Source organism: Colletotrichum truncatum (genome assembly GCF_014235925.2).
Source record: "Colletotrichum truncatum strain CMES1059 chromosome Unknown Contig_0003, whole genome shotgun sequence".
Classification (NCBI taxonomy): Eukaryota; Fungi; Ascomycota; class Sordariomycetes; order Glomerellales; family Glomerellaceae; genus Colletotrichum; species Colletotrichum truncatum.
The window spans coordinates 5,792,271-5,818,124 of NW_027222400.1; the positions used below are offsets into that span (position 1 = coordinate 5,792,271).

A 25,854-nucleotide genomic window follows, 5' to 3' on the forward strand; every position below is an offset into this window, starting at 1 on the left:
AAATTTTGAGCTAATCACAACCTTAGAATGTGATGCGTCCCTAAGGATGATGCGTCCCTATCAATTCGTGATGCGTCCCTATCAATTCCCTTTTTATTACTATGGTCTTCCTATTTTTATACTATGTTAGCTTATTATAATAGTCCTTAGATCCTTTTTAGCTCCTTATAATATTTTATAATATATCTTCGTTTATTATAGTTATAATATTTATAATCTTTCTTCTTATTAAGGTTCTTTTAATATCCTTTATTAGTAATGCTTAGGTCTATAGGTTTGCTATATTATCTATAAGTAGTATTCTTAAGTACGTTTTATAATTTATATTGCTTATGATTCTATTAGAAGTTCCTTTAATTTTATTATTAATATTTCTTTACTAAGTTAGTAAGTTATTATTTTTCTCTCTTTTCTTTTCTTTACTTAAATAGCTAGTTATTAATCTTAATAGTATATTTAGTATAAGTAAGGAAGGTTAATAGTGCGTCTACCTTAACTATCTTATCTTTAATATTATCCTTAAAGCCTTAATAGAAAGTAAAGACCTTGCTTTTATTAATTATATTAAGTCTAGCTATTAGTTATTAAAATTCTATAGTATATAAGGTAGCTAATTTAGTTTATTATAGGTTTATAAGTTTCTTTTCTACTTACCTTTTCTTATTAAGGTCTAGGAATAATAACTAGAGGGCTTTAATATATCCTCTAAAGCTAAAGAAAATGTCTTTTACTTCTTAATAGTACTTCTTAGGGGGGTTGTCTAGCTATTCCTACTATAAGGGTTTAAACTAAGTAAGGGCTCTTCCTTATAAGAACGTAGTAGTATAAATAACTCATTCTATATTGTTCTAGAATGTATTTATATAGAAGGCTTGATAGGTGCATATCTAAACTAGATATTCTTTAAGTTAACTAGGGGTTTTATTAAACGTAGTAGGTATGTTAAGCTTGAGACACTCTCTCCCTTTAATAGGTATAAATATAATATTCACAGCAGCCTTAAGAGTTATAACTTCCTTTTTAAGTTCTTTAGTATAGCGGCCTTATTCTTAAAGTTCTCTAAGGGCCTTAACGTTTTAGTTAAATAGATTTTTTATTTCTCTAAGGTCGTTATAATTCTATTTAAGTTATTATTTAAGGTCCTTATTATTATAATTAGTTTCTTCTTTTATTTCCTAATTCTTAAGTTCTTAAGCTAGGTTCTAAGTAACGGGTCTATTAGAGTTAGTTAAGGAGTTAAGAGTAGGGGCTTTAATAGTTCTATATAAAGACATCTTATCTTATACTATTTATTAGTCTCTTAGGGTTAACTTATTAAATAGGAGTAATTAAAGTATTATAACTAGTTAGTAATAGTAAGGTTTCTATTAATAGAAGCTAAGGTAAGGGACTAACTGTTGGAACGGTAGGTAGGAATCTCGTAGATAGTACGATATCCTTATAACAGGGTATTAGAGTAAGGGAACTTGTACTTATGAAGTAGGGCTTTAATAGTAAAGAATGTATAGGCTTATATTGAAGCTGAGTTGGTTGAGGAACTAATAGCTAGCTAAGGGAGAGAATTAGGCTAGTTATATAGTAGTATAACGTCGCCTATAATAGCTAATATAGGAAGCTATAAGCTAGGTTTAGTATACGTAAGTATATACGTCAACTAGCTTATAAAGCAGCTTATAAATCAGACTAGAATCTTCTTTAACTAAATAGACTTTTAGATAAGGTTAAAGAGAGTATTCCATAGGGATCTGAATGTCATATGTTTAAACTAGCAAGCAGCCATTCTTAGCTAGTTACTTTTGTAAGTCCTACTAAGTCTTAGATAAGACTAAATAGGATAAATAAGTAAAATAGAAGTATAATATACTTATACTTCTAACACTAACTTAGGTATCTTAACTTATACTACTAACTAGTAGATTAAGGGTTAGTATTACGACCTGTTAGATATACTTAATAAACCTACTAGGTCGGGCGGCTACGACAAGATATATATACGTAAGATCACGGGAACAAGGGTAAACCTCTCGGCAAGGAAGAACTATGTTACAAGTCACGTAACAATCGACTAATCAGGATAAAGTCGATAAAGTCGACAAGCAACTCTATAGACTCTTGTAAAGGACTAATTAGAAGAGAGTCGATAGAGTCGACGAGCGACTCTATAGACTCTCTAAGACATTAGGAAACGGGACTTATATATAGACCAGGACTTAAGCATCTACTTAAGCCTTCTAGATAGTTCTTTAGCAATCAACTTATGATTTATCCTCGAATAACTTTCAGCTTACCTCTTAGTATTATAAATACTAAGAACCTTATTACTATAATATAAGACTAATTACCTTACCTTAACCTTACGATCTATTAGAACGACTTCTACGAACTAGTATTAGTCTCTTACTATACCTTCTATTAGCAAAACCCTACTATTAGATAGCTAGCCGTAATACTTTGATTACTCCTATTTAGTAAGTTACTTTTTAAGACTAACGAATAGTATAAGACAAGATGTCTTCGCACGGAACTACCGAAAACCCTACTCTTAGAACCTTGTCTACGTCCGAGAGACATATTCCCTAGAATCTAGCCTAAAAGATTTAAGACTAGGAAATAAAGGAGGAATCCGATAGCGATAACGATAATAAAGAACTTAAGTAGCAACTTAAGCGGAATAATAACAAGCTTAGGGAAATGAAAAACCTATTTAACTAGAACGTTAAAGCCTTCAAGGAGCTATAGGAATAAGCCTACCGTACTAAAGAACTAGAAAAGGAAGTTATAACCCTTCGAGCTACTACGAATATTATATTAACTCCTATCGAAGGAAGAAAACGCCTTAAGCTTAATACCCCTACTACCTTCGACGAAACCCTTAGATAGCTTAAAAGATACTTAATATAGATATAGACCTATTAAGCCTTCTATATTAATACGTTTTAAAACGATACCGAACGTATTATCTATGCTACTACCTTCTTAAGAGGGAAGGCTTTTGCTTAGTTTAAACCCTTCTAATAAGAATAGCTAGATACCTTTATCGAGAGATATAGTTAAGAAGTAAAAGATATCTTTTTCAGCTTTAGTAGATATATTAAAGCCTTTTAATCTCTTTTCTTAGACCTTAATAAGAAAAGATAAGTAGAAAGAGAACTAGCAAGCCTATAATAAAACAAATTAGCTATAATATACGCTATAGAATTTCGACGACTTATAGCTAGACTCGATATAACCGACGAAAGCAAAGTTTTTACTTTCTACTAAGGTCTTAAGGACGATATTAAGGACGAAATAGCTAAAGTAGATATGCTACCTAGCTTTCTTAATTATGTCGAATACGCTATTAAGATTAATAACCGACTATTTAAACGATGTAAGGAAAAAAGAGAAAAACATTAAATAGCTAACTTAGGAAAGAAATATTAATAGCAACCTTAATATAAGTTTAATAATAAAAACTAGAATAATAGGAATAATAATTAGTAAAGCACTGTATATAGATAATATAGTAGACCTATAGACCTGAGCGTCGCGTAAAAAGATAAACCTAGACGTAGAGAATTTAAATGCTATAACTACGACAAGCTAGGATATATAGCTAGACACTATATATAGCCTAAGAAACTTACGATACCCCTTAAGCAAGCTAACGCTATAACTAAAATCCCTAGCTATAAAGAAAAGGGATAGATAGCTTGCTATAATAATAATTATATTATGCATAAGCATATAAAAGAGAATAGTAGATAGTATTTTTAAAACCTTATAAGACGATTAGGATACGATACTACTAACATACCTAAGGCTATTATTATAATAGACCGATATACTAGTAGACCGGATTATACTAAGTAGCGATAAAAGCTACTTAACGACTAGGAATAAGTAAAGAAGGCTACGGAACTTAATAACGCCTTCTAAGATAGTAGTATTATATACTAACCGGGACTTTTATAAGATATCCTATACCTTGCTAACTATTGATAGACGAATAAAGTAAATACCTTGGAAAGTTTTTTAGAAGAAGAAGCTAGGAAACTTAAAGAAGAAAACGAGATAGCTATTAAACGGATATAAGACGTTATTAACTATACGATATAAATTCGAAATAATAGCGAAGTTAGAGATACCTTTTAATATATATAGAAAACCCGAGACTGCTATATCGTACTATACGGAAATACCTAAGGATAGTATTAACTTAAGTATAAAACAACTTAATTTGTCTACCGACCTTAAAACGATAGAAAGACGGAACGAACCCTCGCGGTAGCTAGCAAATACGCTTATAAAGCTACTAAGTAATTAGATAAAATACTAAGATAATAACAATTTAGGGATGCTAGCATCTAAACCTAAGTATACTAAGTAAAAGATAACCTAAGCTAACGATAGAGCTTACTATATACTACGGTAGCTAGCGACTCGACCTTTGAATTGCTATAAAGAACCCGCGCTATTCCTTAACCTATTTCGGAATAGGCTAAAGACGTCGTAGACAGACTACCCTCGGCGGAAGTATGTTTATAAGGAACGTCGATAGACGATACCGACCTAGAAAACGTAGAAGAAGAATACTAGCTTCTAAGAAGTACTTAACAAAGGCCTTACGCAGATTACTAGTAGCAACTAGAGCAAGACTACGCCTAATGCTAAGGATAAGAGATATTAGTACTAAGATGCTAGCAGCTATAACGATTAATAAAGTTACGGAAGATCTAATATTAAAGATACTTATTAAATATAGGGTTTATAGCAAACTCTTTATACTAGAACTCGAGACCGGATTACTAGAATATAGCAAGTAGGATTATAAGATCGAAATTAAGGAAGGATATAAACCTACTTTTAATAAAATATACCTACTTAACTAAGAAGAAATAAAAGCTTTAGACGAATAGCTTAACGAAAATCTTGCAAAAGGATTTATTAGACTTTCGAAATTACTTATAAGATACCTTATACTATTTATATTAAAGAAGAACGGGAAGAAACGACTTTATATCGATTATTGACGACTTAACGATATTACGATTAAAGACTATTACCTACTACCCTTTATATCGGAACTAAGAGACTTATTCTACGAGGCTTAATAGTTTATAGCCTTAGACTTTAAAAGAGCTTATAACCTTATCCAAATTATAGAAGGAGATAAGTAGAAAATAGCCTTCCGAACGAGAAGAGGATAGTTTAAAACGTTAGTTATGCTATTTAGACTTACTAACGCACCGGCTATATTCTAAACTATAATTAACTAAGTATTATAAGAATATCTAGATAAGTCTATTATTATATACCTTAACGATATCTTTATATTCTCTAAAACGTTAGAAGAATATAAGAAGCATGTCTACGAGATTCTTAAAGCACTTAAATAAGCAAAGCTACTTATAAAACTAGAGAAGAGTCTGTTTTATAAATAGGAAGTAGAATTTTTAAGGTTTATAATCACGCTAGGCGTAATCAAGATATCCCCTAATAAAATCAAGGCTATATAAGAATAGCTTATACTAAAGAACCTAAAGGATATACTATCCTTCTTAGGATTTATTAACTTCTACCGAAAATTCCTTAAAGACTATTCTAAAACGATATTGCCTCTTACCGAACTTACTAAGAAAAATATACCTTAGGAATAGATAGATAAATAATAGAAAGCGTTCTAAGAAGTTAAGGATAAGGTTATATCGGAACCCGTTATCTAGATTCTAAACCCTAAGAAGCCTTTCAAGCTTGAAACGGATGCTTCGAACGAAGCTAAAGGAGCGTAGCTAGGCTAAAGGGATAAGAACGGAGTCTTATACCCTTGTAGATTCTTTTTAAGGATGTTCTAAGGACCTAAACTAAATTACTAGATCTATAATAAGGAACTTATAGTAATTATCGACGTATTTAAAGAATAGAGACCCTAATTATTAGGAATAAAGTACGAAGTAAAAGTATATACGGATTATAAGAATCTAGCATACTTTACTATTTTAAAAAAGCTTAATAAACGATAAATTAGATAGTTAGAATTCCTCTTAGAATTTAACTTTAGAATTATCTATAGGAAAGGATTAGAAAACAATAGAGTAGACGCGTTTAGCTGAAGACTTGATTATAAAGACGAAGTCTTAGAAGAAACTTAGGTTATCCTTAAAGAAGATAATAGCGACCTTATACCTGCTATAAAACTCTTAATAATCGGCGACTGTATTAAGACTAGTACGACTAGGAGGATAATATACGACTAGATTAGGGAGATATATAGCATACCTACTTATAGTTACTAAGGAGTTACGAAAACCTAGAAACGAATTAGATAATACTATAATAAGTAAGTAATAAGAAAAGACGTTGCTAACGTAATTAAGGATTACGAAGTCTATATAAAAAGTAAGCCTAGTAGATATAAACTATATAGAGAACTATAACTATTGCTAGTATTACTAGCACCTTAGTACTTAATCTTTCTAGACTTTATCGTTAAACTACTAAAATCGAGAGAACTACTTACTAAAGTATAGTATAATAGTATATTAGTAGTTATAGATAGATTTACGAAGTATACGTATTTTATATTATACTTAGAATTAAGCATAGTAGAAGACTTAGTATATACTTTTCTTAGGATTATTATTAGCTAATACGGCCTGCCTTAGGAAATAGTATTAGATAGAGGATTAGTCTTTACGTCTAAGTTCTAGAGATCCTTGATCTTATAACTTAAAGCAAAGCATAGCCTTAGTATTACCTTCTACCTATAGTCTAACGGATAAACAGAAAGAATTAACTAGATCTTAGAAACATACCTAAGGAGTTATATAAACTACGACTAAGATAACTAGGTTAAGTTATTACTAACTATATAGTTTGCATATAATAGTTTAATAGGAGAAAGTATACGAGAATTACCTTTCTTCCTTAACTATAGATTTAACCTTACTACTTATAAAAAACCCCGAACTAGCTTTACCGTAATAAAAATAGTAGTAGATATTAAGAAACTTAAGGAAATCTAATAAAAACTACCTTAAAAACTCGAATTCGTATAGTAAAGAATAAAGAAATACGCCAACCGATATAAGGTAAGAAGCCTACCTTTAAAAGAAGGAGGTAGCGCCTATCTTATATAGCGAAATATTAAAACGAAACGACTTAGTAATAAACTCGACTTTAAAAAACTAAGACCTTTCGAAATTATAAAGAAAATTTCCGAAGTTAACTACGAGTTAAAACTACTAGAAATAATAAAATATTACCTAGTCTTTTATATCTTATTATTAGAATTAGTACTAGACGGTATATATACCGAAGACTATATTATTATAGAAATAAATAATACTAAATACGAAGTAGAACGTATTCTAGACTATTAGAGGAATAACGAAATAATAAAATACTTTATTAAGTAGAAAAACTATAGATACAAAGACGATTCGTAGGAACTAGCTAAGAACCTAGAATACGCTTAGGAAGAACTTTAACAATACTAGCATTAGAGGACGTCTCTAGACCTTAGTCGTCTAAACCGACGCTAGACTAATCTACGACGTTAATAATACCTAGGGAATAAAGTATACCTATAGTTTCTAAGCTAGCACTTTGTAAACTAAAAACCTCGGAACGATACTTATTCTTAACCTCCTCTATATGCTATAAACTAGATCGAATAAGATTAGTCGCTTTACGATTAATATCCTTACGACGCCTTCGTAAACGACGAATCTTCGCTATAAAAGCTAACTATTCTTCTTTAGCTTTCTTAAGCTTATTATTAATTTTTATTTTTTATTACCGAACCTGAATAAGTGAAGTGTTACGAGCAGGTCAGGGCAACTAACTGTGGCATAAAGCAAAAGCTTCGGTAATGATGACTCCGGCATCATTATCCCCTGTTCTGCACTATATAGCTACGCCGGCCAGGCACCAACTGGTTAGGCCGTAACACCATGTCTCCCCTCTAAGAGGCATGTCCCTATGCCGAGGACCAATCGGACATATCGCGGGTATAAGCAGGGAAACTCCAGGCTAGTAGGGAACCAATCTACATAATTGCCTGCCCACGGTCGGGCGTCACAGGGACCAGGGAGGACTGGCGACGTATGGGATTTGAACCCACAACCCTCTACGCGGGGTGGAGTCATCATTGTGTTACGAGCAGGTCAGGGCAACCAACTATGGCATAAAGCAAAAGCTTCGGTAATGATGACTCCGGCATTATTATCCCCTGTTCTGCACTATATAGCTACGCCGGCCAGGCACCAACTGGTTAGGCCGTAACAGGAAGCCGCGGAAGGACCGTAAATATCGTAAGAATGCTTATCGGCAACATAACGCGAATAACGAGAAGAATTAACTTCGGAAACGATGTAGTCGATACCGGCAGCCGCGCAACCGGAATAAAGGATAAGCATAATAAACCTAAACAAATCGATAAGCTAGCTAAGTTCCTTATAAGCTATAGGGTTCTTTAATTTAGATTTTTAAACGCAACCTAACATAATATTAGCATTATAAATAAACAAGGAAGTACGATTAACGACTTTCTAACCTAAGAGCTACGACCTACTTATATTAGCCTTAAGGATAAGACTATCGAAGGGAGACCTAATATTACGACCTGTTAGATATACTTAACAAACCTACTAGGTCGGGCGGCTACGATAAGACATATATACGTAGGATTACGGGAACAAAGGTAAACCTCTCGGCAAGGAAGAACTATATTATAAATCATGTAATAATCGACTAATCAGGATAGAGTCGACAGAGTCGACAAGCGACTCTATAGACTCTTATAAAGGACTAATTAGAAGAGAGTCGATAGAGTCGACAAGCGACTCTATAGACTCTCCAAGACATTAGGAAACGGGACTTGTATATAGACCAGGACTTAAGCATCTGCTCAAGCCCTCTAGATAGTTCTTCAGCAATCAACTTATAATTCATCCTCGAATAACTTTTAGCTTACTTCTTAGTATTATAAATACTAAGAACCTCGTTACTATAGTGTTACGAGCAGGTCAGGGCAACCAACTGTGGCACAAAGCAAAAGCTTCGGTAATGATGACTCCGGCATCATTATCCCCTGTTCTGCACTATATAGCTACGCCGGCCAGGCACCAACTGGTTGGGCCGTAACACCATGTCTCCCCTCTAAGAGGCATGTCCCTATGCCGAGGACCAATCGGACATATCGCGGGTATAAGCAGGGAAACTCCAGGCTAGTAGGGAACCAATCTACATAATTGCCTGCCCACGGTCGGGCGTCGCAGGGACCAGGGAGGACTGGCGACGTATGGGATTTGAACCCACAACCCTCTACGCGGGGTGGAGTCATCATTGTGTTACGAGCAGGTCAGGGCAACTAACTGTGGCACAAAGCAAAAGCTTCGGTAATGATGACTCCGGCATCATTATCCCCTGTTCTGCACTATATAGCTACGCCGGCCAGGCACCAACTGGTTGGGCCGTAACATATAGTATAAGACTGATTACCTTACCCTAACCTTACGATCTACTAGAACGACCTCTACGAACCAGTGTTAGTCTCTTACTATACCTTCTGTTAGCAAAACCCTACTGTTAGATAGCTAGCCGTAATAGTTAGGGTAAGGTAATTAGTCTTATACTAAGTAATAAAGTAGTAATATTATAAACTATAAACTAAGTTAAAAGTTATCTAGGATGAATTATAAGTTGATTATTAAAGAACTATTTAGGAGGACCTTAAGTAGGGCTTAAGTCCTGATCTATATATAAGTTAGTCCTAAGTAGGATGTTACGGCCAGCTAGTGACAGTAGGGTTTCTGCTAACAGAAGTTGAGGCTACGATACTAACAATAGGTCTTGCGTCGTATACAGGTATGTCGTACTGGTAGATCGAGGGTTAGGGTAAGGTGATCAGTCTTACACTAGGTAACGAGGTATAGTAATATCACAAACTGTGAGCTAAGCTGAAAGTCATCGAGGATGAATTACAAGTTGATTGCTGAAGAACTATCTAGAGGGCTTGAGCAGGTGCTCAAGTCCTGGTCTATATACAAGTCCCGTTTCCCAAGGCCGACGTCCGCGTCGTCGCTTGCCGATATCTCGATTGTCGGCAGCCGACATGCCAAGAGTCGTATCTCTTATTCCTTTCTTATCATCACGTGACTTGAACATAGTTCTTCCTTTTCCGGCGGGGCGACCCTTGTCCCTTCCGTCGCCTGCATATATCTTGTCTCTAGCCGCTGTTGTCAGATTGAGCGCGCTACGCGAGGCTTCGGCAACGCTCGGCAGAACACTATTTCCGAGCGCCGAGCCCCGGGTCAGGGGGTGGCATACCCCCTTCCCTACGCGCCCCTGAAGGGCCCTTAGACAGTTACACACATAACGGAATATACATCGTTCTGAACCCTCAATTCGACAATTAACAGTCTGATACGTGCTGCGTTTACGTTAAACGCCGCCAGCCATCTATTCTACGCATACGAAAGCCCTTTCTACGCGCCCAATTGAACCCCTATCGTCGAAATGTCCTCCTCAAGCGCGAAAATCACCCTGAATACCCCTGCCGACTGGATCCTATGGATCGACCAGCTGCAGTCGAAGGCTAAGTCCTACGACCTCTGGCGATATATCGATCCCCAGCGCCTAGGCGCCTTAAACACGGGACAAACGCGTCTCGAGCGGCAGATGGAGCGGCCGAAGCGCCCCGAAATATACGATCACCCTAAGACCGGCAAAGCCGAAGTGCTAAACGAAGACGCCGACTACGAAACGCGCGCACAAGCGCTGGAGGAGCTCTCGGCAGCCAATCTCGCCCTGTATAAGGAACGTCGGTCTGAATATATGGAGCGCTCCAAGACCCATGAAGCGTTCCTGAAAGGGATTCGCGTGCTCGAAGACTAGGTCCGAGATACAGTCAGCACCTCTCTCCTTAAGAGCTGCTGTACCGCGGACCGCGCACTGGACCGCTGGGTCTACGCGTTGAAGGAACGCGTAGGGATAACCACTCGTGAGAGACGCACCGCCGCGAGAGCTTCGTAACAGTGCTCCCCTGCTCTCTGACTCTGATGTCGACGGTTCCGTATGCTTCGATAGCCACTTGCTGAGCGCCTGCCCATAAGTAGTCGCCTGCTGGCGCTCCTGACAGTGTGGTGAACCACGAGGGGTCGTTGAATACATGGATCGTTGATCCAGAGTCCAGGATCGCCGATCTGAAGAGCTCGTATGTCTCCGGAGCGGTGTGGAAGGCACTCGGGACGGTCCCCTTGCTTCGGCCATATAGTCAGTGTTCTTCTTTCGCTGGTTCTCTCACCTTCCTGACACGGTTTGCGAGCGTTTCGTCTTTTCTCATCCGCTCGTCGAGGTTCGCGAGAAGCTTTCTACTCGGCTCGTACCACTCAGGGCGCTCCCGTTCGTTGACGAGCCAGCACTTCGAGAGCGGGTGAGGTTTCAGGCACGCAGGGCACAGCCGGTTGCCCTCGCTCTCCCCATCGCTTCTCTTCCGCGACCGGTCTCTGCGAGCTCCTCCTCTGGAGCGCGTGTTTCCTCGAGATCCCCGGCTGCTTCTCATTGGTACCGTTAGGCGCGCGGGGGAAGTTCGTTCCCCTTCCTCTTCGTTTCTTGAAGTGGCTTCTGTGGTAGGACCAAACGCTCCGCGTCCGGCCTGCTTCTTCGGGTTGTGTTGAGAGGTTGTTTGTAGGAACCGCCGCGCGTCTGACAGGACTTCTCCAACGCTCAGTTTCTCGCTTTCGACGCGTTCGTCCTTGACGGTCTGGTATGAGAAGATCCATGTATCGGCGTAGCTGTGGCTCACGGCGTAGGTGAATTCCGGGAACCATATACTGGGGAGCTCGGTACCCGGGACGCCCGCCGCTGCTGCTTCGTGGATTGATTCTTCCCACTTCGTAAGCCACTCTTCTAGCTCTTTCTTCGTTGCGAGTCGCTTCCGCTCCGGTATCTGGAGCGCTCTCTTATATGCTTCGCTCGCGGCGGTGCGTCTCTCACGAGTGGTTATCCCTACGCGTTCCTTCAACGCGTAGACCCAGCGGTCCAGTGCGCGGTCCGCGGTACAGCAGCTCTTGAGGAGAGAGGTGCTAACTGTATCTCGGACCTAGTCTTCGAGCACGCGAATCCCTTTCAGGAACGCTTCATGGGTCTTGGAGCGCTCCATATATTCAGACCGACGTTCCTTATACAGGGCGAGATTGGCTGCCGAGAGCTCCTCTAGCGCTTGTGCGCGCGTTTCGTAGTCGGCGTCTTCGTTTAGCACTTCGGCTTTGCCGGTCTTGGGGTGATCGTATATTTCGGGGCGCTTCGGCCGCTCCATCCGCCGCTCGAGACGCGTTTGTCCCGTGTTTAAGGCGCCTGGGCGCTGGGGATCGATATATCGCCAGAGGTCGTAGGACTTGGCCTTCGACTGCAGCTGGTCGATCCATAGGATCCAGTCGGCAGGGGTATTCAGGGTGATTTTCGCGCTTGAGGAGGACATTTCGACGATAGGGGTTCAATTGGGCGCGTAGAAAGGGCTTTCGTATGCGTAGAATAGATGGCTAGCGGCGTTTAACGTAAACGCAGCACGTATCAGACTGTTAATTGTCGAATTGAGGGTTCAGAACGATGTATATTCCGTTATGTGTGTAACTGTCTAAGGGCCCTTCAGGGGCGCGTAGGGAAGGGGGTATGCCACCCCCTGACCCGGGGCTCGGCGCTTGGAAATAGTGTTCTGCCGAGCGTTGCCGAAGCCTCGCGTAGCGCGCTCAATCTGACAAAAGTACTAAATTAATGGATTTAATAGCAAATAGAATCGCCTAATTAAAAAATAACATTTATCCTACTCGACCTTATAATAACTAAGCTATTCATTTTTATTAATAGGTCGTTTACTAATAACTACGACCTCTCCTCCTAATTAGGGTTTCTAATTATCCTAGTTAATAATACTTCCTCTAATAATAATAATAGAGAATTTATAATTTATAATAACCTCGTTTATTATAACTTTATAAAGAGTAAATAAGTTACTTATAGCGTATTAATATTAGAGATCTATAAGATAGTTACTAGTATTAATATAGCCTACGCCCTTACTATAACCCTAGTAATAATTACTAATTACTTCAACTTATTAACGATTTAGATAGTTATCTATACTAATTCTTATTTACTATATAAGTATCTTATAAAGCTAAGTACTATTAAAGAAAAGCAACTTATAATTAATATTATAATATTAAGATAATTATATAAGAGATAAGAACTATAAGAAATTTATTAGATTAATAGTAAAGACAACCCTACTAATGCCCTCACAAAGAGCAAACTAAATTAAGCCCTTGAGAGATTTATTAATAGCAATATAATAACAATACGTATAGAGGGATAAGTAATAAGACTGTAACTATGGGAGAAAGTAGGGATAGGAGGCCGAATTAACGAGGAGACGGAACTATATAGGGATAACGTATTCCAACCGCTTTAATACTATAAAAAGAGAGTTTCTAGTATTACGATAGTTAGAATACGGAGTCGTGTAGCACTTCCAGCCACACGCCCGCCACGCTGAGAGGCCCAAGCCTCCCAGACCCACGTGACAGGCCAAGGGGGAATATCCCCACCTTCTAGTCAACAACACCACTTTCAACTATCATGAACCATTGATTAGAACCAATTTACTGTTATTTGTTATTGACGAACGGAATTCCGTTTCACCCCCCTGTGAAACCTACATTTACCTCTTGTCCTACTTTATCTCATGCCTTCACCTTCAACTTCCGCTTTGTATCTCGCTTCCACTGTGTCCTCCTCAGCACCGACGATAATACCAACTGTGGCGAAGAGTCTGGGCGACTTTGAGTGAGATTTTCCAATCCCAATCAAGATTCTGCCACTCATTGACCGAGGGACCTGGGCGTCCAGGCACAATAGCCGCACGGGGGAATACTTAGAAAGCAACAAGCCTTCGGTCGTGGCTTTCTTGATGAGTACCACCGCAACCATACCCTTACAGAGCCGGAACTATGGCGGTAGTTCCAGAGTGACCACGAAGATCGACTGGGAGAAGCGTCTCCGCCTGTTTTTTCGCCAATGCTAAAGTACCTGCGAGACTTCCTGACAATGTATGGTGTATACGTCATGGAAGACGGCAAATGGATTGGCAAACAGTTTGCCGACACTGCTAAACAGCCTGGCTCCCCTAAGACTCTGCTGCAGAAGTCGACGGTATTGCCTGCAAAAACAGGCACTTTTGGATTATGCTGGAAACCCCCAGATTTCTAGACAGCGGTATAAAACAACCGCTGGCAACTGTAAGGTCTGCAGTCACGTTCACATGCACAATTACGCAGCCGCCAGCTTCTCGGTTCGTAGTGCTTCCAACAGTCGATAACAATAGCCACATCTAGCTATGCTACTACCTCGTCAAAATCAATTGCTATAGTGGTGGCAGCCTGTTCCAGATGTTACGCCAACTCCTCGGCAACTGACGGATCTTTGCGAGCTATCCACATCTGACATCAGATACAGTAGTGGCTGGTATAAAGTTCTAGAATTCCAGCTGTTGATTTCTGGCATAACTGCCACAAAGGCTAAATTCCCCAATCTCCATCCCCAAGGGCCAGGCGCTGTAGTTCTGCTACAACCACCTTTCTCAATATAACAGGTTATCCAATAGCTGTAGTAGGACAAGCACTCCTTTGGGGCTTTCTAATCAGGGCGCAAAGGGGAGGAATTTCATTTGGGGAATTTTCGCCTATTCTTGCAGCAGACATCGTCAGAAGTCTTGATCAGAGTGCCAGAATGGTGGACACGCAGTCAACGGACACTTTTCATTCAACCTTTTCATAGCGATTCTTCCTGATCAGAGCCAGAGAGATTCGATTGACGAAAGTGAACCAGTACACACAACAGCCCCTCATTAGACCTGATCAGCGAGATCCTAACATGAGCTGTGGTTATGGTTGTGTTTGTGTTTGCTGTTCAATCGCTGACGGTCCGCATGCTGAATTTCTCCGATCTCGCTTCATTAAGACGCTAGAACCCACTGGTGGGCAACCTACCAAAAACATCGTGTACAGAATCGTCAGATGGATGCTGTTGCAATTGCCAGAACTCAGGATTGAAGTGGTTCTGTCTCCGACGAGACTGCTGCCCGCCGGCTGCCCACGCAACGGGCAGACAGGGCTCACTTCCGCGATCACTTCAACCAGTACTTTGAATTCAACTTCTCCTAAGCATCGGACATAGGCACATACGTTGTTTTCTTCCTGAAAAGGATATCCCACCCATCAGTATTGCTGTGTTCACAACAATAGGAACTAGCTAGAAAGGAGCTAACAACGCGGAGAAGTCGTTTCTAAAGCCTGGAGCAAGTTTGCATAGAAGCATTTATATTTATAATGGGAGACTAGGCTTATGCCAGTCAGCATAGGATCAACGGTGCACAGCCATGGAATCTTCATCAGCCTGATAAAGCACTATTATGTAGCGGGCACGAGCATCAAGCATGTCTTGGTAAACGACCGTTACGACATGTAAGATTTGATCTCTATGACGATTTATTGATTCGAAGCTAGCCTGTCGAAAAGCACTTTCAGCTCTGGCTGGCTTATCGATCAGAATCACTAAACATGCCATAGGTTTGCACTAGTGTCTCGACGATAGCGATCCAAAGGGGCATTTGACGGGGACTGCTCAGTGTCACGCAGTCAATTTGCCCACCACTTATGGGGTAAAAAAAGATGCTTCCATTCATTAGAGACTGTCTAGGGGTTATTGGGTTGATTATATAACCGTCTATTCGGTAATTACCGATTTGAAGGTTTTCATGCACAAAATGACATCCCCGTTAGTTTTATATGGGAAACAATAGCCGGGTGCATGGGTTGAATGCATGCCCCGATATATGCAGTGGTCCGTGTGACACTCAGCTTGACCCACTGACGAAAAGCTTCATCAACTTTTTGGCGCCTTTTTCATCGGGTTCACAGGGACACCCGCACGGCAAACGAAGGACCCCTTCCAAATTGGGGCCAATGTGGAAGAAGAAGCTGGAAAGTAGAGGATTGAAGGTTGTGGGAGAGGTTAATATTCTCCAGTTGCCCGGCACTTGAGTAAGGTTGTTGAGGTCGCCTACCCACGTGAGGCATCGCGGCTGGTAGCCCGCATTTAGGCTGTAACGGAGCCACTTCAAGCCGGACTTCCGACGATTGCAATATCCTTGTCCTCAAAGAAGAAGCCTTACTATGTCCATGCTTCTGTAGCTGGGCTACTAAGAATTAATTCACTATTATCTCTACGTGAGTTCACGCTATGAAAGTTGAACGCATCAATAGTCACGGGGTCCATATTTCCCGACTTGATTTAGCGTCGAAATAGAGTTAACAAGCAGAAGTACATGCTTCGGATTCGGGACGTTGGCATCTCGGGTTTCTCACTGTAGGCCGACAATATTCCACATCTAGTTGCTTCCCCCCACCCACCCACTGGTGCACCGAGTCCGACATTTAGACTCGATTAGAATGCCGCAACTACGTGAGACGCATTTCACATTACGTTTAGTTGTCGACGATGTCGAAATTATGAACTTTCAATGACTCGAAAAATGAATTTTACAGTACCTCTTTAAAAAGCCATAGGACTCTGTTTCTGTAGCATAGGATGCCGAGTTTCCTAAGAAAGTAGCAGTGTCAGTTAACTACGGACAAAGAATAACTTGGGTCTCTAATGGGACTTTGAAAAGACAATCATGAGTTTGCAGTTGATAAAATTTATGGTTTGCCCGGTCTTATTATATTTCAGCATTACTTGACACTATTTTAGAGTCTGCTAGTTGGTGATTAAATTAAAGCACCCAATTCTCAGTCGAAAATTAAATACATTGTGAATCAAAGCTGTGAAATTTTCCTACGGACCTTGAAGCTGAAGAATGAAGGAACCTAACGCAAGCTTTTTCGTCGTCGATGCAAAGCCTCAATAATAGAGCTTGTTCTTTTTTTCCAGTCTCTGAATTTCCTAGCACAAGGCAGCAAAATCACCCCAGACTTGGCCTGCAGAGCTTGATGAAGTGGTCGGTCCGACCGTACATGGCCAGGGAGCAAGTCAAAGAGTGGTAGTTGAGCTTAGCTATAACGACGGCAGCTTCGTACTTGGCCAAAAAAAAAAAAAAAAAAAAAAAAAAAAGAATGCCAGCTTAAGTCTACGGCAACCGCGGATTCTGCCTCGATACCTGTATGCAATCCCCAATTTCGTACCTAATACAAAACTTGACACACACAGAGTTCAACCTGCCAATTGGCATCGCCACGCGGCTTCTAAAGCATCGGTTAAGTTAGAATTCTCGACATCATTCAACACCGTACCGGATGTGTGGGTGGAGTTCGCTTGACGCTGTTCTGTCATGACCTTTGACGAACAATCTGGCAATCTCGGGTTGACGTGGCCCCGTCCGCCATACAGTCATGGGCCGGAGGCGTTCGAAAGCCCCATAGACCATGAAATGAACTTGTACAGCTCGGACATTAATTTGCGGCAAGGTAAAAGACAAAGGAAGGGATAACAAATTATCTTACGTTACTCTGTAATTGGCGGCACGCAGCAGGCCCCAATGAACCTACCAGCATCAAACTTTCAACTACTTACCTACCTGGGCTCGAGCTTCGAGGGTTAAATACCGCAGCCCTGGTCTTCCATTACTACTGACATTCGCAACGATGCAAAGAGCACTAAAGTCTTTGTGCTGTGTCATGGAGATGCAATAAATCAATTTTAATATAACAGTCTTTTCGGTATACGCCAGTGCCTCATTCTCTGGCTAGAGAAAATGCAAATGCTACGGATAGTGCGGAACCTGTGTAACCCTTGGCATTTCTGCACCTTACGATGACAGTCTGATGCCCCTGAACATTGTCAAGAGCGTAGGACAGAAGTGTGATGAATTTTCAGTATGTAAACACTGAAAATCCGTGATAGGTTTTTAGAAAGCGGTCTGAGTTGTTCAAGATCAAACACTGGAGTGATTGTCAGTATGCTCATTCGGAATCCATGAGGATATCACGCGACTCAAGTCTCCACATGACACAAGACCTGCTAGTAAAGTTTAATGGGCTGCAAGATGGCCAATCAGGCCATTGTCTTCCTGCGTATACGTGCGCGAATGGACCTCTCTTAGGTCTGTCTACTGACTCAATCATACAGTCATGCCAACCATGAACGGCTAGCCACCTCGTACCTTACATGCCCTGAGGCTTAGCATAAGCACATCAAATTCAGGCATAATCTTTTCTTTAGACGAACGATCCTTTCGGTTCTTGCGGGAGTTTAATAGATTAATCAATTGTTTTTACTCGTATGGTCCGGTGTTTCTCCTGTCTTCGCGTTGAACAGTATCCGACAAGCCATTACGAGCTGAAAGATTGTCTGACGCCTTAACTATAAGTATCAAGCTGCATTTTCTTCAAAACAGCATTTTTTATTTACTCACAACCTCAACCATTTCTCATAAGTTCAAATATGCATTTTCAATCGACTATTATTCTCTCTTCTTTGGTGGCAGCCGCGAGTGCTGTTTCGACATGCGCATCCGGGGCCCCATCGGTATCCAGCCGAGACAACTACTGGTTCTCTCGGCAGTCGAACGGAATTCATGTTGCAACGTGGCCACAAGGATATGCCAACTATGCAGCGCCTTCTCTCAACTCTAAGCAAGGCGTACTGCAGATTGTCAACCAAAGTCAGACACGAAAGAGCATTTGCCTGATGAAGGGTGATGTTGGGTTTACTTGCTACTGGCTGAACGCTGGAGATACTTGCAAAACCAACATTCAGGTATCACCTGAGTGGTCTGTCAAGGTAAGTTTCAAACGCTGCATGTCTGATGTGTTACTAAGACTGCTCTTTAAGGTTGGCGACGTTTAAGATACAGGCAGCATCCATAGGGTGCGGTAGTTGGCAACGCACCTTGCCATTCCAAGTGCAGATGTAACCCGCTATAACCTCAAGTTGGAAAGAGACCTCCGAGAATCAGGGACTGTTAACGAGCAATCACCGAGCGGAACCTGCTAGTCTAGATGGCGGAAGGTCGATGCGCGGATTGCCAACTACCCACCAAAGTGGCAGTTGCATTATAAGTACCAATAAATAGACTAAGCTCTTGCTCCTTTCGGGGCTCTAAGTCAAATTTCAATTGGAATTGTTTTTGAAACTAGCACACTAGCCCACATGAAGTGCAACTGTTTATCTGAGTACTCACTCGCCGCATGTGCGATACAGCGTTTGAAAACTTGCATTGCATGAAGCACTGGGTAAAGCTACCATATTCGAACAGCTGAGTTGACTTCAATTCCAAGGTTAAAGCATTGATTTCTGTGTAAACATTGCGGCAGGCAACTCGGTTTTGGTACGAAAGAAACTCTGGTAAGCGTGAATTTGCTCAACAAATGCTTTCTCGCCATACAACTAGATCAGCCCCGAAGAAGTTTCAAGGCTCGACGCATAGATGTGCGGATTGAATAACGGTTCGAAGGTAACTTCTGGGACGTAGAGACCGCCTTTGGCTTTAGAGTATGATAATTTGAATACGGGAGATTGTGTTGGGATGGATTGGTTAATGTTACAGCGGTATTTGATTGGTGCTGGGACTGTCGGACTATCGTAAGTGCAATGTTTGAAGGTTGATAAAAGATGATACGACTTTTGAAACTATTGAAACTACCGTGGCTACTAATGGCTCTTTCTATCCAGTATACTAGGAACTTCTGTCGAGCCACACTGCATTATGGTGCTAGTCAACGGGGGTTGTCGTTGACGGACGAAATCGTCGAAGTCAAATTCTGAACCCCACAATTTTTGAGATTTCACTGCACGACAAAGGGTAAGAAGAAGGTAGGTCCAGCATCGACCTTTACCGAAGTATTAGAGGCTTACTTCTCAACGATCTATAGTAAGGCGTAAGGTACGTTACTATTTGTCGCGCTTTCCCTCCTACGGCCTCCACACATTAGATTTGAAGTTCAGATAAAATAGTAATGCAATAACATAGACAACATGAGTGCCAAGGCAGGTTGAATCATACGAGTACTTAGGGATACTCAATCGGGACTCACACTCGGAGAACTAGGACTATGAGCCATTTGATCCACCAAGGCCATGGTGCCACCTACAACCGTGCATGGTCTCCAAGCATCCAGCTGCTTACTTCTCGGTGCATAGCGCACCGAGATCTCCTTGTTGATGGATCAAGACTTTGGTTTGTTCGAATCACATGTATGTCAATTTCTTCTCTGATCGAAAAGCTTGTCCGTTATATAAATACTAGTCTAAACCAGTATCCAGATTGGAGAACGTCGCTTACTTCAAAGCAAAGTTTTCATATGCACCAGCAACTTTACGCCACCTATCACCAAGCTTGTTACTACGAGGTGATTCAGCTGTTCACTATACTCCACGAGATACTCTAATTATGGACAGAGTACTGCCTGAGTTGAAAAAGCTAGCCTCGTTTCCTTCGAAGCTTCGAGTCTACATCACTTCCGACATTGAGAATGAGCCTGACGACCAAGAGTCCCTCGTCCGATATCTTCTGTATGCGAACGAATTCGATACCAGAGGTATCTGCGCGGTCACCTCTGCATGGTTGTCGTCGTGTACGGCTCCCGAGTCGATGCATCAGATCATCGATGGGTACAAATTGGTAGTCGACAATCTGAACAAACATGTCCATCCTGATGCGCAGTACCCCTCCGCGGAGGATCTGCACAAACTTGTTGTTTCAGGCCACCCTGTAGGTAGTATTCGTAACATTCTTTTTCATTGCCTTTGGAGCTGACAGTATATACTAGGTGTACGGCAAAGAGGCTTTAGCTCTCCCTCCGAGTCGAGGAGCACTAGATCTGGTGGAAAAACTATGCGAGTTTCCAAACCCGCTTTGGGTTGTTTGCTGGGGTGGAACAAACGTCATTGCGGAAGCATTGCAGCATATTCGCAGGACGAAGGCCTCGACAGACGAGGCTGCGCTGCATGCACGCCTTCGAGTATACGCTATATCGGACCAAGACGACACAGGAGAATGGATTAGGAACACGTTCCCCGAGGTCTTTTACATTGCATCCATTCATGGGTTCGGAGCGTTCGACATGTCTACATGGCAGGGCATTTCCCACCCCATCTCAGGTGGTGACTTGAGCAAAGCATCCAAGGAATGGCTCCGCGAGAACATCCAAAAAGGTCCACTTGGAAACGTCTACCCCACTCCCATGCACATTATGGAAGGGGATACCCCGACGTTTCTATATCTAATCCAAAACGGCCTGGGTGACCCGGAGCATCCGAGCTTCGGAAGCTGGGGTGGACGGTATCGGGCAATCAAAGTTGGCAGCGCGCACTATGCCGACGTCGTTGACACGATTGTTGACGTCCATGGGACTGAGCGGACTGATCAGAAGGCGACCATTGCCCGGTGGCGTGACCACTTCCAGAACGACTTCGCAACCCGAATGAGCTGGTCTCTAGAAGCCAATTTCTGGGATGCCAGCCACCATCCAGTGCCAATCATTGACGGGTGCTGCGGTCCCCAAGTTATCAGACGGAGGGTGCAGTCAGGCGATGTGATTGTGCTAGATGCCAGCGCTTCATATGACCCTGACAGCCCCTTGGATAACTCGGGATTGGAGTTTCAGTGGTATCAATATCATGAGCCGACAATCAACCATCCTATTGGTGCGCAGGCAACTCCACGCTGCAAGCTGAGGCCGTTGGCGCCGCCGGCGGAAGGAGACTCAATGCTGGCCTATAACGACGCGGGTTTCACCAATGTTGCCCTCGGCCCCAAGGTCGAGATCACGGTGCCGGATGCAAAAGCCCCGGCAATCTTAAACTACCCAGCACTTCACTGGCTGCCCCACACAGGCCTTGATGGCATGTCATATCACATTATTCTGCAAGTGTCTAACAAGACGGCAAAATTTCCTGTGCGGAGATACCTCCGAGTGATCTTAGATGCTGGTATGTCGTAAGTGGACTGACGCTACGTTAAAACCCTCATGGACTGGAAAATGTTTATAGTTATACGATCATAGACGATGAATTCGGAATTGGGAAGTCTTGGTGTTGGTATGCCAAAGCTTTTAAGCAAAACTGGTAGTAAATATCATTCTGATCATTATGGCTGCGTTTTCGCACTGGTAACATTCATCATCTCCAAGGCCTTAGCTACTGTAGTTAAGTTTAGGCCAGAGACATTTCGTGACCAGAAGAATCATCCCTGGTTCTTTGGGTTGCCGGGATCCTCACTGAGGTCGGGTTGCTCATATCAAGGCATACGGAGCGACAAGACAGATCGATGTCCATCCTGTTTCTTTTGCACTTAGACTTCGTTTCTCCCACACAGTAGCGCAAACAGCACGTGTGAGCTGCTGATTCAAAGGTACATTATCAAGACGCCAAGATAGGCTATCATTAGGGCAGGAAAAAGTCTACTAGGTATGGGAACCACCATTTGAGCGAGCGTGGCTATCCGAGAAGTCGAATGTGTGAGGCGCAGCGAACGTATCGTAAACGAGAGCGAAAAATGGGGAGTTGAATTATTACGTCGATCTGGTCCCAGCACTGGCCAACCAGCAACGGATAGCGACACACACCCAACGCCCTTTGGGATATTCTTGACACGACAGGACAAGATGCCCTCACCAATAGTTTGTTGAACTGTAATTATAAGAGATATCCTTATGCACAGCTCCCAGGCATGCGTTATGAACTTTCAAATCAAAAATGGGGGAACCAAATGTTGTCGACGTCCGCATCGAGCACTATGCTCCGGGCAGGATCCTCGGCATCCACGAGCAAACACCCCGGATATCGTGGCGCTTCATCGAAACACCAACCGACTTTCAGCAGGAACAATATGAGATAGAGCTTACGCGGTATACAGACAGTGGCGGCGTGGCTGAGGTGACGTCAACCAAGGTCGCCTCTGCCGAGTCCCATCTCGTCCCTTGGCCAGCTATCACTTCTGCTTTTGTATCCAGAGAAAAGTGGTCCATTCGCGTGCGTGCCACGGGAAAAGGGCATAGTTCAGACCACACCATGGAGCGAACCTTGCACACTGGAAGCCGGACTCATTTCACGCTCTGATTGGAACTGCGATCGCATATCCTCGCCTTGGGCGACCACTTTCTGGCACCGGGCTGGACGGTTTATGACCGGCGACTCCAGTATCAAAGCTATGACATTACCGAACTTTTGCAGTCTGGCGCCAATTATCTCGGTATCAGAGTTGCTGAGGGCTGGTGTACCGGTCGCTTTGGGTTCGGCAGCCGTCGCGCCATTTGGGCCGATCGAACGGCTCTGCTTGCGCAGTTACACATTAACTACTCCGACGGGACAAAAGAGTGCGTCGCCACGGATGGGTCGTGGGAGGTGTTGCATGGCCCAATTCGGCTTGCTGAGCTGTATGATGGAGAGGTATACGACGCTCGGGCTGAAGTCGGCGGCTAGTCATCTCCTGGCCGGCCACACTGTCAGCAATCCTGGAGCAAGGTTGAGGTACTATCATCCCTGCCTGCAGATGTAGTTCTCAAACCCGGGTATGGGGAGCCGGCACGCCATATCGAGCGAGTGCTGCCGAAGAAAAAGATCACTACACCCTCAGGCAAGGTTGTGCTTGACTTTGGTCAGAACCTGGTCGGTGTGGTGCAGATTAACGACATCAGGGGCCAAGCGGGCGACTGCATCGCCTTGACGCACGCAGAGGTCCTGGAGCATGGTGAGCTGGGCTTACGGCCGCTGCGGGCATGTAAAGCCCGGGATATGTATACCCTACGAGGAGACGAGGCGGGAGAAACGTACCGGCCCCGGTTTACTTTCCACGGGTTTCGCTACGTCCAGGTCGACGGCTGGCCGAGCGCGTCTGATGATGTCCTGTCATCTGTGGAGGCCCTCGTCGTGCATACCGACATGCAACCTACCGGTGACTTCTCCTGCTCCGACAGCGATATTAACCAGCTGTTCAGCAATGTGCGGTGGAGTATGAAGGGCAACTTTCTCTCGGTGCCTACCGACTGTCCTCAACGAGACGAACGCCTTGGGTGGACTGGAGATGCCGCCCTCTTTACCCCAACCCCCACCCGGTTATACAAATGTTTCGGGATTCTCCGGAACTGGATGGAGGACGTCAGGATTGATCAGAGCCTCCGCGGAGGAATCCCCCCATTGGTATGTCCAGACATACTTAAAGGGTTTAAGGTGTGGGGAGACATTTGGCCAACGGCCATTTGGCACGACGTCGTCATCCTCACTCCCTGGGCTCTCTGGTTAGAATCTGGTGACAAAGTCATTTTGGAGGAGAGCTACGATTCTATGTTGACTTGGTTACGCGAGATTCCCTGAAACAAAAAGTACCCTGGCGGCGGTGTTTTGTTCGATCCCAGTACTATTCAGCTCGGAGTAAGACTGTTGTTATCTCACTCCCTTTCAACACCAATGTTGAGGCATCCACTAACATCGACAGGATTGGCTTGACCCTACTGCACCGGCAGATCAGCCCCAGAAAGCAGTTACTGACCCCATATTAGTCGCCGACGCTTTTCTGATTAACTCCCTGGATCTTGTGCTGCAGACAGCTCGCATCCTCAACCGTGGAGAAGACGTAGAATGCCTAGAAAAAGAAACTCAAGCGGCGCGCAAACAGTTCACAGCCGAATACATTACAAGCAACGGCCGGCTCATTTCGGATTCCCAGACAGCCTACGCCCTGGCAATATGCTTCAACCTCCTGTCGCCTGCATTGTTCAAACATGCAGGCGATCGGTTGGTTGAAATTGTCAGACAAAGCCAGTTCAAAATTGGCACGGGATTCGCGGGGACCCCATTCATCTGCGAAGCCTTGGTTCTGACCGGACACGCCAACATCGCATTCGCAATGCTCCTCAACAAGCAGTGCCCATCGTGGCTGTACCCGGTCAACATGGGTGCCACCACCATCTGGGAACGGTGGGATAGCATGCTGCCCGACGGGTCCATTAATGAAGGGGAGATGACATCCTTCAACCACTATGCCCTTGGCGCTATAGCCACGTTTCTCATGAAGCGCCTCGCGGGCCTGGCTCCAGCCGAGCCCGGCTGGCGGTCATCAGTGGCACGCCCTGTGATCGGCGGCGGATTCCGCCACGCAAAAACCGAGCATACGACCCCGTATGGTACGGCCTCATGTTCTTGGGAACTGGTATCTGACGCCACTGCTGTCGGCGGACAGATGCTCAAAGTAAACGTTCAAGTGCCGCCGACCACTGAGATGGAAGTGATACTTCCTGGGGCTGAGCAGGGAAAGTCTGTCAAGGTCGGCGCGGGAACTTGGTCTTTCTCGGTCGACTACCAAGAATCACAAGAATGGCCCGTTGAACCGATGTCTTATCCATTTTGAGGAGAGGGGGCATGTGTACGTCGATTGCAATGGGTCCTGTCCATGCCAAGTCTAGAAATTCCACATTAATGGCCTCCTATCCCCTGCATACTCAACAATACATAAACAGTACGCGAAAAACCCCTATGTGCTCTTTGTTGCTGCAATGTAGCGTTATGTATCGATGAAGGTTCCCGGTACCTCTGGGGTACTCAGAATTCATACAAAATGGTTGTATTACAAATCTCAGCATATGACCTGATGAGTGAAGATGTAAATTAGTTCTCTCCTAGGCTAATTTGAGCCAATCAGCTTATTTTCGCTTTGCATGGCTCTAATATAGAAATTTTCGTATTTGAAGATTCCTGGGCGCCATTTACCCCCCCCCCCCCCCCCCGGCGTTGACCCAAACTAGGTATTTCGCCTTACTTGAAGTCTCTTATCTCTTTCCGGGGTATTCTGTGTAACCTGCTGTATGTTACAACTGATGT

The 25,854-nt window shown here is 43.0% G+C and overlaps 5 protein-coding genes across 5 annotated transcripts; 4 read left to right on the top strand and 1 right to left on the bottom strand.

The window, feature by feature from the left end:
* Nucleotides 1-10,500: 10,500 nt before the first annotated feature.
* Nucleotides 10,501-10,878, top strand: CTRU02_206465 (gag protein; the record flags this gene model as incomplete). Its single annotated transcript, XM_036730074.1, has 1 exon — nt 10,501-10,878. One exon carries the CDS (start codon nt 10,501-10,503, stop codon nt 10,876-10,878), a length of 378 nt encoding a protein of 125 aa, XP_036578047.1.
* Nucleotides 10,879-11,257: 379 nt separating this feature from the next.
* On the bottom strand, nt 11,258-12,463 carry CTRU02_206466 (gag protein; the record flags this gene model as incomplete). Its single annotated transcript, XM_036730075.1, has 2 exons — nt 11,258-12,041; nt 12,120-12,463. The coding sequence occupies 2 exons, from the start codon at nt 12,461-12,463 to the stop codon at nt 11,258-11,260; spliced, it is 1,128 nt and encodes a 375-aa protein (XP_036578048.1).
* Nucleotides 12,464-18,480: 6,017 nt separating this feature from the next.
* CTRU02_206467 (uncharacterized protein) lies at nt 18,481-18,885 on the top strand (the record flags this gene model as incomplete). The annotated part of the gene is made up of 1 exon (XM_070204724.1): nt 18,481-18,885. One exon carries the CDS (start codon nt 18,481-18,483, stop codon nt 18,883-18,885), a length of 405 nt encoding a protein of 134 aa, XP_070061828.1.
* A 1,417-nt stretch (nt 18,886-20,302) lies between these two features.
* CTRU02_206468 (uncharacterized protein) lies at nt 20,303-21,980 on the top strand (the record flags this gene model as incomplete). Its single annotated transcript, XM_036730078.2, has 2 exons — nt 20,303-20,749; nt 20,808-21,980. Coding segments are annotated over 2 exons (1,620 nt in total), but the record flags the coding sequence as incomplete, so codon positions are not given.
* A 754-nt stretch (nt 21,981-22,734) lies between these two features.
* Nucleotides 22,735-25,384, top strand: CTRU02_206469 (alpha-rhamnosidase; the record flags this gene model as incomplete). The annotated part of the gene is made up of 4 exons (XM_070204725.1): nt 22,735-23,010; nt 23,179-23,427; nt 23,461-24,177; nt 24,473-25,384. 4 exons carry the CDS (start codon nt 22,735-22,737, stop codon nt 25,382-25,384), a joined length of 2,154 nt encoding a protein of 717 aa, XP_070061829.1.
* Between the last annotated feature and the right edge of the window lie 470 nt (nt 25,385-25,854).